This window comes from Hemiscyllium ocellatum, chromosome 6 (genome assembly GCF_020745735.1).
Source record: "Hemiscyllium ocellatum isolate sHemOce1 chromosome 6, sHemOce1.pat.X.cur, whole genome shotgun sequence".
Taxonomy (NCBI): Eukaryota; Metazoa; Chordata; class Chondrichthyes; order Orectolobiformes; family Hemiscylliidae; genus Hemiscyllium; species Hemiscyllium ocellatum.
The window spans coordinates 49097733-49111446 of NC_083406.1; the positions used below are offsets into that span (position 1 = coordinate 49097733).

At 42.5% G+C, this 13714-nt stretch overlaps 1 protein-coding gene across 1 annotated transcript in view; it reads left to right on the forward strand.

Annotated features, from left to right (window-relative positions):
• Positions 1 to 13019, forward strand: part of LOC132816684 (melatonin receptor type 1B-like) — a 52254-nt gene extending 39235 nt beyond the window's left edge. The window contains exon 2 of the mRNA XM_060826544.1: positions 12172 to 13019. Coding sequence (XP_060682527.1) covers positions 12172 to 13019 — 848 coding nt within the window. The remainder of the gene's footprint in view (positions 1 to 12171) is intronic.
• The last annotated feature ends 695 nt before the right edge of the window (positions 13020 to 13714 follow it).

A 13714-nucleotide genomic window follows, 5' to 3' on the forward strand; every position in this document is an offset into this window, starting at 1 on the left:
TGGATTCCATGTGATCTAACCTTCCAGTTCAGCCTACCATGTGGAACTTATCAAAGACCTTACTGAAATCCATATAGACCACCTCAATCTCCTTGCCCTCGTCAACCTTTCTGGTCATTTCATCAAAGAATTCTAACAAATTTGTGAGTCATGATCTCCCATGCACAAAGCAATGCTGACTACTCCTAATCAAATGCTGTCTTTCCAAATACATGGTAGATCTTGTCTCTCAGATTCCTCTCAAGTAACTTACCTACCACAGATGTTAGGCTTATTGGTCTATAGAATCATAGAATCATAGAGATGTACCATATGGAAACAGACCCTTCAGTCCAACCTATCCATGCTGACCAGATATCCCAACCCAATCTAATCCCACCTGCCAGCACCCGGCCCATATACCTTCAAACCCTTTCTATTCATATAGCCATCCAAATGCCTTTTAAATGTTGCAATTGTACCAGCCTCCACCACTTCCTCTGGCAGCTCATAGAACATAGGACAATACAGCACAGAACAGGCCCTTTGGCCCATGATGTTGTGCCGAACATCTATCCTAGATTAAGCACCCATCCATGTACCTATCCAATTGCCGCTTAAAGGTCGTCAATGATTCTGACTCTACCAATGCCATGGGCAGCGCATTCCATGCCCTCACTACTCTCTGGGTAAAGAACCCAACCCTGACATCTCCCCTATACCTTCCACCCTTCACCTTAAAACCTCATTCCACCCTTCACCCTTCACCTTTGTTAGGACGGAAACTACCGTCCCGGTGTTCGTTTTGGAGAGAGAGAGAGAGACACCCGACCAGATTCAGAATACAACCCGCTTTATTTGGGAGAGAGAGAGAGAATCGTCTGTGATACAGCAAGCTGTCTGGCTTGCTGGAGAAGGCGCGTTCTGCTCTTCTGTTCGGGCTTGCTCCAGTTATACTCCTCACTGACTGCTCAGATTCCTGGCCGTGTCAAGGTGTCTGTTCGGTTCCTGCTGTGCTGAACAATAGTTCCGACATTCCGGGGCCAGCCGTCCCGTTTACTTAATCAATAAATACATTGTTGGCTTACAAACTCAACATTCCATTTGTCATTTCTATATGTCTCGTTACCCTACAGTTTCGATGGGTCACTTAAGTAAGCCAATTTGCAGCTAGTCTAACAGTTACACAATTACACAATTCAATGGAACCATTAGCAAGATAGCAGTGACTTCCTTCATGAGTAATGTCTGGCAGTTACGAGTTTCAATGTTTTAATGGAATGATTTGCATAATGTTTATCAGCTAGCCTTTTCTGTGGTATGGTTAGAATGGCTGCAGCTTTTAGTCCAGCTGTAGTTTAACCCGTTCAGGCCCGGTGCTAAAAACACTAGTTTGTAACAGGTACAGTTATCTCACCCTCCCTGGATCTAAATTAAACATCGTACTAGTGAAAGCATCCCAACACCTTAAAGCTCATTCCATACACGTACCACTCTCTGCGTCCCCTCTCACCTTAAACCTATGCCCTCTAGTTCTAGACTCCCCTACCCCAGGGAAAATTTATTGTCTATTTATCCTATCCATATCCCTCATAATTTTGTAAACCTCAGCCTCTGACCTCCAGGGAAAACAGCCCCAGCCTGTTCAGCCTCTCCCTATAGCTCAAATCCTCCTCCTCTGGCAACATCCTTGTAAATCTTTTCTGAACCATTTCAAATTTCACAACATCTTTCCGAAAGGAAGGAGACCAGAATTGCATGCAATATTCCAACAGTGGCCTAACCAATGTCCTGTACAGCCGCAACATGACCTCCCAACTCCTGTACTCAATACTCTGACCAATAAAAGAAAGCATACCAAACGCCATCTTCACTATCCTATCTACCTGTGACTCTACTCTGATCCTGCACTCTAAGGTCTCTTTGTTCAGCAATACTCTCTAGGACCTTACCATTAAGTGTATAATCCTGCTAAGATTTTCTTTCCCAAAATGCAGCACCTTGCATTTATCTGAGTTAAACTGCATCTGCCACTTCTCGGCTCATTGGCCCATCTAATCAAGATCCCGTTGTAATCTGAGGCAATCCTCTTCACTGTCCACTATACCTCCAATTTTGGTGTCATTTGCAAACTCGCATCCAAATCATTCATGTAAATGACAAAAAGTAGATACCTAGCACCAATCCTTGTGGCACTCCAATGGCCACAGGCCTCCAGTCTGAAAAACAACCCTCCACCACCACTCTTTGTCTTCTACCTTTGAGCCAGTTCTGTATCCAAATGGCTAGTTCCCCCTTTATACCATGAGATCTAACCTTGCTAACCAGTCTCCTATGGAGAACCTTGTCCTATGTCCATATAGATCACAACCACTGCTCAGCCCTCATCAATCCTCTTTGTTACTTCTTCAAAAAACTCAATGAAGTTTGTGAGACATGATTTCCCATGCACAAAGCCATGTTGACTATCATGAATCAGACCTTGCCTTTCCAAATACATGTGCACCCTGTCCCTCAGGATTCCCTCCAACAACTTGCCCACCACCGACGTCTATAGTCTATAGTACCCTAGCTTGTCCTTACTACCCTTCTTAAAGAATGGCACTGTGTTAGCCAACCTCCAGTCTTCCGGCACCTTACTTGTGACTATCGATGATACAAATATCTCAGCAAAAGGCCCAGCAATCACTTCTCTAGCTTCCCACAGAGTTCAACGGTACACCTGATCGTGTTCTGGGGATTTATCCACCTTTATGCATTTCAAGACATCCAACACTTCCTCCTCTGTAATATGGACATTTTGCAAGGTGTCACCATCTACTTCCCTGCAGTCTATATCTTCCATATCCTTTTCCACAGTAAATACTGATGCAAAATACTCATTTAGTATCTGCCCCATCTCCTGCATCTCCACACAAAGGCCACCTTGCTGATCTTTGAGGGGCCCTATTCTCTCCCTAGTTATTCTTTTGGCCTTAATGTATTTGTAAAATCCTGTTGGATTCTCCTTAACTCTATTTGTGAAAGCTATTTCACGTCCCCTTTTTGCCCTCCTGATTTCCCTCTTAAGTATATTCCTACTCCCTTTATACTCTTCTAATGAGTCACTCGTTCTATCCTGTCTATACCTGACATATGCTTTCTTCTTTGTCTTAACCAAATCTTCAATTTTTTTAGTCATCCAACATTCCCTATACCTACCAGCCTTTCCTTTCACTCTCACAGGAATATACTTTCTCGGGATTCTCATTATCTCATTTCTGAAGGCTTTCCATTTTCCAGCTGTCTCTTTACCTGCGAACATCTGCCCCAAATCAGCTTTTGAAAGTCTTGCCTAATACCATCAAAATTGGCCTTTCTCCAATTTAGAACTTCAACTTTTAGATCTGGCCTATCCTTTTCCATCACTATTTTAAATCTAATAGAATTATGGTCACTGGCCCCAAAATGCTCCCCCACTGACACCTCAGTCACCTGCTAATTTCCCAAGAGTTGGTCAAGTTTTGCACCTTCTCTAGTAGGTACATCCACATACTGTATCAGAAAATGTTCCTGTACAAGCTTGACAAATTCCTCGCCATCTAAACCCTTAACATGAAGGCAATCCCAGTCTATGTTAGGAAAGTTAAAATACCCTTCCATTACTACCCTATTATTCTTACAAATAGTTGAGATCTCGTTACAAGTTTGTTTCTCAACTTTCGTCTGACTATTAGAGGGTCTATAATACAATCCTAATAAGGTGATCATCCCTTTCTTATCTCTCAGTTCCATTCAAATAACTTCCCTGGATGTATTTCCAGGAATATCCTCCCTCACTACCGCTGCAATGTTGTCCTTCATCAAAAACGCCACTCCCTCTCCTCCCTTGCCTTCCTTTCTACCCTTCCTGTAGCATTTGTATCCCGGAACATTAAGCTACCGGTCCTGCCCATCCCTGAGCCATAGTTCCCAGATTTCTCTTTGCAGTCCTTCTTGAATTCACTACTCTCCAGTCTTCCAGGACCTTACCCATGGCAAACAATGAGGCAAAAATATTAGCGAGGACCCCTGCAATTTCTTCTCTAGCCTTTTGCAGTGTTCTTGGATATATCTGGTCAGAACCAGGTGATTTATCCACTTTCATATATTCTAATACACTCCCCTACTGTGATATGGACTGTCCCCAAGACATTTCCATTAATTTCCCCAAGTTCCCAAATCTTCTTGTCTTTCTCTATGGTAATACAGAGGAGAAATATTCATTGAGGACCTCACCCATCTCCTGCACATACATGTCCACTTTGGTCATTGAGGGGTCCTATTCTCTCTCTAGTTATTCTTTTTCCTTTAATATACTTATAGAATCTATTTGGATTCAGTTTAATCTTCTCAGCCAAGCTATTTTGTGCCCCCTTTTCACCCTTCTGATTTCCTTCTTCAGTAAACTCCTGTATCGGCTATATATCTCCAGGGATTCCCTTGATCCCACCTGTGAGTGCTACCTGTCAATCTTCCTTCCCACCTATCTTCTCCACCCTCCTACTACCATTGCCCCCACCTTGATCTACCAGTCACACCCTCAGCTACTTTCCCCCTAGCACCAACCCTTTCCTATTTATTTCACAGCACCCCAGCTCATAAGCCTCATTCCTGATGAAGGGCTTACACCAAAAACGTCGATTCTCATGCTCCTGAGATGCTGCCTGACCTGTTGTGCTTTTCCAGCACCACACTCTCAACCCTAATCTCCAGCATCTGCAGTCCTTACTTTCTCCTTCCTGAGGAGGGACAGAACTGGCAGCTGAATGTCCCAGATTTTAGATGCTTCAGGTGTGACAGAAAGGGGATGTAAAAAAGGTGGGTGAGTTGTGTTTACTGATAAAGGAGAATCCCACAACTGCACTGAGGGAGAATATATCAGAGGACTTGTGCAGTGAGGCAATAAATGTTGAACTCAGGAAGACTACACATCTCCCGACAGCCAGTGGGTAACGGAGAGAATATGTCGACAGATTTTGTGAAGATGTCAAAACAGCAGGACTGTTGTGGTGAATGATTTTAGTTTCCCCGACATTGACCGGGACTCACTTCATGCTTGGGTCTTGGATGAGGCAAATTGTAAGGACTGTTCAGGAGGGCTTCTTGACACAGTATATAAACAATCCAAACAGAAAACCGGTTTTAGAAAATGAGCCCCAGGCAGATGAGTGAAGTTTCAATGAGAGAGCATTTTGGGAATAATAACCATAAAACCACGAGTTTTAATATACTCATTGGTAGGGATAACAGCAGCCCTCAGGTGAAGGTGTGAAGTTGAGGGAAGGTGAACTACAACAATATTAGGCAAGCACTGGAGAATTTTGATTGGAGGAAGCCGTTTGAGGATAAATCCACATTGGATATGGCTTTTAAAGTTACAGAGACCAAAGGGTATGGGGAAAAAGTGGGAACAGAGAACTGATTTGGATAATCAGCTATGATCATTTTGAATGGTAAAACAAGATTGAAGGACTGAATGGCCAACTCCTTCACATTTTTTTTGTTTCTATGTTATGTTTGATTGTTCTACAAATTAATCACTACAAATGGTTTGTTTTTATTTATTTTCTCCCATCAAGTCATAATTCTAATATTCAATATCAATTAGCTTTGCTTCTCTTATCTCATGCAAACAGACTTTTTTTCTACTTTTTCTTTATATTTGCATTTTCTAATTTCAAGCGCTCTCATGTACTGTCCAAAAGTAATAGTGTAGATGTCCCATGCTGGAAATATTCAGCAGATCTGACAACATCTGTGGAGAGAGAAACAGAATAAATTTTTCTGCAAGACAAGGTCATCAACCTGAGTAAAGATTGTTTAGTGGTTGTTCCTCCATCACTGTAAACCAAATAAACCCTTATTCCAGTCAAGGGTAAAGGAGTGGTGACAACATGCTTTTACCTACAAATACCACCATAAACATGAGAAATTCCAAACTCTTCCAGGATCTGATTTTTAATTATTGCTGTAAAGTAGACATTGCACTCACTTTGGATATGAATTGAAAGCTGTGATGAATTTAAACCAAATGGTGAAAATAACAAATTCCATTCCCAAAGGATCAGAACATCTTGAAGTGTTTCTGAGGCCAGGATGACTTCAAGTGTGTTTATTCAATGACAGAAAGACAATATGAATACAAGTTTCACATATTCAAAGTTTAATCCTTCAATTCCGATAAATACATACATATCGTATAGAAATGTTATGTATTTATGCAAATACATTGTTATACAAATATATGGAAGGTAAACGTCCATCTTAAAGGGACTTGCCTCGAGTGTCAGTGGCCTTCATTTTTGGAAGCAGCAAGAGGAAAGGTAAATTCCCATCTTAAAAGGACTTGCCTCGAAGTCAGCTGTCTTCATTTGCAGCAGCTTTGGGAACAGTGAGAGCAAGGAGCTGAGTGGGAGCGATCGAATTACGCTCTGGGAAGGTGAGTGAACTGATATATTTGGGCAGCAGCTAATCCAAGACAGTGTCCCGGTAGTGGCTCCCACTTGCCCTCCTCTTCCACCCAAAAAACAAGAATCTGTGTGTGTTGATAAGGTAAGACTTTTCATTTTTATCATGCAATTGGTAAGAACTTTTCTTTTCTTCCCTTTTTCATTTATCTAAGTTAAGCTTAAGACTAAAAATGGCATGAAATCTCAGACCCATGTTATGCTCCTCTTGCTCAATGTGGAAGCTCAGGGTTGCTTATATCCCTAACTCTTCCACGTGCAGGAAGTGTGCCAACTCCAGCTCTTGTTAGACCACATGATGGGTCTGGAGCTGTGGATGGACTCACGTTGGAGCATATGAGATTGTGAGGGGGTCATGAATAGCACGTTTAGTGAATTAATCACACCGCAGATTAGAATTACTGAGGGAGAAAGGGAAAGGATGACCAAAAGGCAGCAAAAGAGCAGGAAGGCAGTGCTAGCGTCTGCTGTGGTCATCTCCCTCCAAAAGTATATCGTTTCGGATACTATTGGGGATAATGGTTCACCAGGCGAAGGCAGCAGTAGCCAGGTTCATGGCACCATGCCTGGCTCTGCTGTACAGATAGGTGGGAAAAACAGTGGAATGGCTATAGTCATAGGTGATTCAATTGTAAGGGGAGTAGATAAGTGGTTCTATGGTTGGAAATGAGACTCCGAATGGTATGCTGCCTCCCAGGTGCACGGGTCAGGGATGTCTCAAGATCGGCTGCAGGACATTCTCAAAGGGGGGGGTGCTGAACAGCCAGTTGTTGTGGTGCATATAGGCAACAATGATACAGGTAAAAAATAGGATGAGGTCCTACAAGCAGAATTTAAGGAGTGAGGAACCATGTTCAAAAATAGGATGTCAGAGGTAGTAATCTCAGGATTGCTAGCAGTGCCACACACTATCCAGAGTAATAATAAAAGAATAGGCAGGATGAATGCGTGGCTTGAGAGATAGGGCAGGAGGGAGGGGGTTCAGATTTTTTGGGACATTGGGACTGGTTCTGGGGGAGGTGAGGCTATTACAAATTGGATGGTCAATACCTCAGCAGACTGGAACCAATGTCATTGGGAGTGCTTTTGTTAATGCTATTGGGGAAGGCTTAAATTAATGTGGCAGGGGAATGGAAATCAAATGAGATAGTTAGTGGACAGTAAGGCGGGAGTAACTAAATCCTGTAAGGAATGAAATAATGAAGTCAGCATGACTAAGTGTGAGAGTAGGCAGGGAGCAGATGATGAACACAAAGAGACAGGTAGCCTGAGGTGCACTTGTTGTAATGCAAGAAGGGTAGTAGGCACGGCAGATGAACTTAGGGTTTGGATTAGTACCTGGGAGCATGATGTTATTGTTATTACTGAGACTTTGTTGAGGAAAGGGCAACTAAATATCCCAGAATATTGATGTTTCAGATGGGATAGATAGGGAGGTAAAAACAATAACTGCAGATGCTGGAAACCAGATTCTGGATCAGGTTGGTACTGGAAAAGCACAGCAGTTCAGACAGCATCCGAGGAGCAGGGAATTCGACGTTTCGGGCAAAACCCTTCATCAGGAATACAGGCAAAGTGCCTGAAGGGTGGAGAGATAAATGAGAGGAGGGTGGGGGTGGGGAGAAAGTAGCATAGTGTACAATAGGTGAATAGGGGTGGGGATGAAGGTGATAGGTCAGAGAGGAGGGTGGAGTGGATAGGTGGAAAGGAAAATTTGCAGGTAGGACAAGTCATGGGGACAGTGATGAGCTGGAAGGTTGGAGCCGGGGTGAGGTGGAGGAAGGGGAAATGAGGAAACTGGTGAAATCTATATTGATGCCCTGGGGTTGAAAGTGTTCCGAGGTGGAAGATGAAACATTCTTTCTCCAGGCGTTGGGTGGTGAGGGAGCGGCAGTGAAGGAGGCCTAGGACCTCCATATCCTCGGCTAAGTGGGAGGGGGAGTTGAAATGGTGGGCCACAGGGCAGTGTGGTTGATTGGTGTGGGTGTCCCAGAGATGTTCTCTAAAGCGCTCTGCTAGGAGGCGCCCAGTCTCCCCAATGTAGAGGAGACCGCATCGGGAGCAATGGATACAATAAATTATATTGGTGGATGTGCAGATAAAACTTTGATGGATGTGGAAGGCTCCTTTATGGCCTTGGATGGAGGTGAGGGAGGAAGTGTGGGCGAAGGTTTTGCAATTCCTGCGGTGACAGGGGAAGGTGCTAGGATGGGAGGGTGGGTTGTTGGGGGACGTGGTCCTGACCAGGTAGTCACGGAGGGAATAGTCTTTGCGGAAGGCAGAAAAGGATGGGAGGGAAATATATCCCTGGTGGTGGGTCCGTTTGGAGGTGGCAGAAATGTTGGCGGATGATTCGGTTTATGCAAAGGTGGCACCAGGGGAGTTCTGTCCTTGTTACGGTTGAAGGGGTGGGGTCTGAGGGCGGAGGTGCGGGATGTGGACGAGATGCGTTGGAGGGCATCTTTAACTACGTGGGAAGGGAAATTGCCGTCTCTAAAGAAGGATGCCATCTGGTGTGTTCTGTGGTGGAGCTAAAAGGGGTGGAGGAGTTGCATTACTGGTCAGAGGGGATATCACGGCTGTGATGAAGGATGGCAGTATGGAGGACTCAAGCAGTGAGGCAATATGAGCACAGCTTAGAAATAGGAAGGGTGAGGTAACGACGTTGGGGCTTTACTATAGGCCTTCCAACAGCAAGTGTGAGATAGAGGTACAATTATGTAGACAGATTATGGAAAGATGTAGGAGCAATGCGATGGTGGTGATGGGAGATTTTAATTTTCCCAACATTGACTTGGATTCACAGTGGTAGAGGTCTAGATGGAGAAGAATTTGTAAGGAGGATCCAAGAGGGTTTTCTCGAGCAGTATTTAAAAAGTCCAACTCAGGAAAGGCCATACTGGATCTGGTGTTAGGGAATGATCCGGTCAGGTGGTTGAAATTTCAGTAGGGAATAGTGATCACAATTGCATAGAATTTTAGAATACTAATGGACAAAGACAAAAGTGGTCCTAAAGGAAGAGTGCTAAAGTGGGGGAAGGCCAACTACAGCAAAATACAGCAGGAGCTGTGGAATGTAGGTAAGGAGCAGCTGTTTGAAGGTAAATCCACCTTATGTGGGATGCTTTTAAAGGGAAGTTGATTTGAGTGTAGGAGAGACATGTTACTGGGAAAATGAGGAATAGAAATGGCAAGATGCGGGAACCATGGATGACAGGCGAAATTGAAGAAGGAAGGTCTAGCGATTGAAGACAGATGAAGCTATGAAAGAATATCGGGAAAGTAGAACCAATTTAAAATGAGGAATTAAGAGGGCTAAAACGGGTCATGAGATATCTTTAGCAAACAGGTTTATGAAAAAACCCAAAGCCTTTTATCCATATATAAGGAACAAGAGGGTAACTCAAGAACGGGTTGGCCTTTTCAAGGACGTAGGAGGAAAGTTATGTGTGGAGTCAGAGAAAATGGGTGAGCTTCTTTAAGAATACTTTGCATTGGTATTCACTGAGGAGAAGGACATGACGGATCTTGAGGTTAGGGATAGATGTTTAATTTACTCTCGGTCAAGTCAGCATAAGGAGGGAGGTAATGTTGGGTATTCTAAAAGGCATTAAGGTGGACAAGTCCCCAGATCAGGATAGGAACAATCCCAGGTGACTAAGGGAAGCAAGAGAGGAAACAGCTGGGACCTTAACAGGTATCTTTGCAGCATCTTTGAACACAGGTGAGGTCCTGGAAGACTAGAGAATTGCTAATGTTGTCCCCTTGTTTAAGAAGGGTAGCAGGGATAATCCTGGTAACTATAGACCGGTGAGTCTGATTGTCAGTGGTAGGGAAGCTGCTGGAAAATCTACTGAGGGATAGGATCTATTTCCATTTGGAAGAAAATGGGTTTATTAGTGTTAAGCAACATGGTTTTGTGCAGGAAAGGTCATGTTTTACCAACTTAATAGAATTCTTTGAGGAAGTGACAAAGTTGATTGATAACGGAAGGGCTGCAGTAGCCTATACATGGACTTCAGTAAGGCATTTTATAACATTCCCCATGGTAGGTTGATGGAGAAAGTGAAGTCACATGGGGGTCCAGGGTGTACTAGCTAGCTAGATAGACCAGTGGCTGGGCAACAGGAGATAGACAGTAGTATGGAAGGGAGCTTCTCAAAATGAAGACCGGTTACCAGTGGTGTTCCACAGGGAACTGTGCTCTGACCACTATTGTTTGTGATATATAATCATAATCTGGAGAAAGGTATAGGTCATCTGATTAGTAAGTTTGCAGATGACATTAAAATTGGTAGAGGAGCAAATAGTGAAGGGACTGTCAGAGAATTCTGCAAAATATAGACAGATTGGAGAGTTGGGTGGTGAAATGGCAGATGGAGTTCAGTCAGGGCAAATGCGAGGTGATGCATTTTGGAAGATCCAATTCAAGAGCGAACTTTATGATAAATGGAAAATGAGTGTACAGAGGGATCTGGGCGTTTGGGTCCATTGTACCCTGAGGGTGGCAATGCAAGTCAGTAGTGTTCAAGAAGGCATACAGCATGCTTTCTTTCATTGGATGGGGTATTGAGTACAAGAGTTGGCAGGTCATGTTACAGTTGTGTACGAATTTGGTTTGTGTACACATTTGGAATACCGTGTACACATCTGGTTGCCACATTACCAAAAGAAAGTGGATGCTTTGGAGAGGGTGCAGAGGAGGCTCACCAGGATGTTACCCGGTATGGAGTGCGCTAGCTATGAAGAGAGATTGAGTAGATTAGGATTATTTTCATTAGAAAGATGGAGATTAAGGGGGAATCTGATTGAGGTCTACAATATCATGAGGGTAATAGACAGGGTGGATAGCAAGAAGCTTGTTCCCAGAGTGGGGGACTCAATTACTAAAGGTCACCAGTTCAAAGTGAGAGGAGAAATGTTGAAGGGAGATATGCATGGAAAGTTCCTTACACAGAGGGTTTTGGATGGCTGGAACACATTGGCAGAGGTGGTGTTAGAGGCAAGCATGATAATATCATTTAAGATGTATCTAGACAGACATGTGAATGAGCAGGGAGCAGAAAGATACAGATCCTTAGAAAAGAGGACAGCTTTAGATAGAGGATCTGGATCGGTGCAGACTTGGAGGGTGGAGGGCCTGTTCCTGTGTTATAATTTTCTTTGTTCTTTGTTCCTTTTCTATCAAAGAAATTTACTTTCGGGAAATCATGTCACTTGAACATTCAGGTTTTGAGTTTCGATTTTCCTGGACCAAATCCAACGTCATATCTCGGTTCAGTACTTTCTATACTTTTCTGAGGAATATATCACTGAACTAAATGACAGTACAGGGGATGTGGCAACCTCATTAAAATTACAAGAAGTGGTAGTTATAACCAGTGATTTAAACAATTTGTTACATAATGATTTATTAACTTGCTGATTCCTCTATTGTCAGGGTGTTTTTTTTAATAAAGCACATGGAATCCCTACAGTGTGGAAAGAGGCCATGTTGGTAACTCTGTCTTACCCGTGACTCCTAATACTTCACAGAATTGCTGTATGTTGTTAGGTCAGCAAATATAGCACTCATTGTGCACTAACCAGGTCCTGCAAATGTCAACAAAATGATTACCAACAATCAATGTTCCACATAAGTGTTTTTTAGGGATAAATGGTGATTCTATCTTGTTTCACAATTATTTCTCTCATTCTCTTGCAGGTAATGTGTTTGTTGTCAGCTTGGCATTTGCTGATCTTGTCGTGGCTGTGTACCCTTATCCGCTCGTGCTCTTTGCAATTTTTCATAATGGATGGTTCCTTGGTGACATTCACTGTAAAGTGAGTGGCTTTTTGATGGGTCTAAGTGTGATAGGTTCAATTTTCAATATCACAGCGATCGCAATAAACAGATATTGTTACATCTGTCACAGTCTCACATATGACAAACTATTCAGCTGTCGAAACACAATGATCTTTGTGTTTTTGATTTGGGCATTAACAGTACTTGCAATAGTTCCAAATTTTTTTGTTGGATCCTTACAGTACGATGCCCGTGTTTATTCCTGTACATTTACTCAAACAGTTAGTTCTTCTTATACCATGGCTGTGGTGGTGGTTCACTTCTTGGTTCCGATCACAGTGGTGTCATTTTGTTACCTGCGCATCTGGATTTTAGTTATTCAAGTAAGGAGGCGAATCAAGACAGATGTGAGGCCAGGACTGAAGCATAGTGACTTCAGAAACTTTCTGACTATGTTTTTAGTATTTGTGTTGTTTGCATTTTGCTGGGCACCCCTGAACTTCATTGGTCTAGCTGTGGCTACCAATCCAAAGAAAGTCGGACCAAAAATTCCAGAGTGGCTCTTTATCCTTAGTTACTTCATGGCCTACTTTAACAGTTGCCTTAATGCAATTATATATGGAATGTTGAACCAAAACTTCAGAAAAGAATATAAAAGAATACTAATGGCTTTGTGGACACCACGCCATTTATTTCAAGAAACATCCAAAGGTGGAACTGAGGCAATGAAGACGAAACCATCACCTGCATTACATAATGATGATTAGGTTAAAGCAAACTCATTGTGATATTATCCATTTACCTAAATATCTTGGAATGTAGTTTTTTGATTGCTTTTGTTTTGAAGTTGTCAGCTTTTGTTCAAGAAAATCAACTGTTTATAGATGTTCTCTTATTTTAATATCTTTGTTAAAATTATGATTCAATAATTCTGCTCTTCTTGCCAATGCTGAAATGTTGAATGGAGGTGTTTTTGGTCGGTGTAGCATCTGAATGAAGATGTAAAACACATCAATATAGTTAGCATAATATTAAAATCTTATTTGATAAGCTTTCCCGAACATATGGGAAAAATTCCATTCTTCATTCAATTACTATTTCAATCTTGATAAACTATAAATTTACCCTATAAATTGAACTTGACAGACACATTAATTCCAGAACATTCTGCTCATGATTTCAGCAATTCAATGCTATTTTAACACTGGGAAATTCCTTGAAGCTTCAGTTCTGCTTTAGTAAAGTTCCTGGAGGTTTTATGGAAACCCTAGCTGAAAGACGTTGCATAGTTGAAAAGGGTGTCTTTTGGAGTTTTGGTTGTGGAACTGAAGAGAATCAAAGAGCATTCACTTTAACATGTAAAATTTTCTTTGAAGCCACTTAAAAGTTTCAAGTTTCGGCAATGACTATTTTAGGGTCACAGAACACAAAACAAAAGGCCCTTCAGCCGATTGCATCAGTG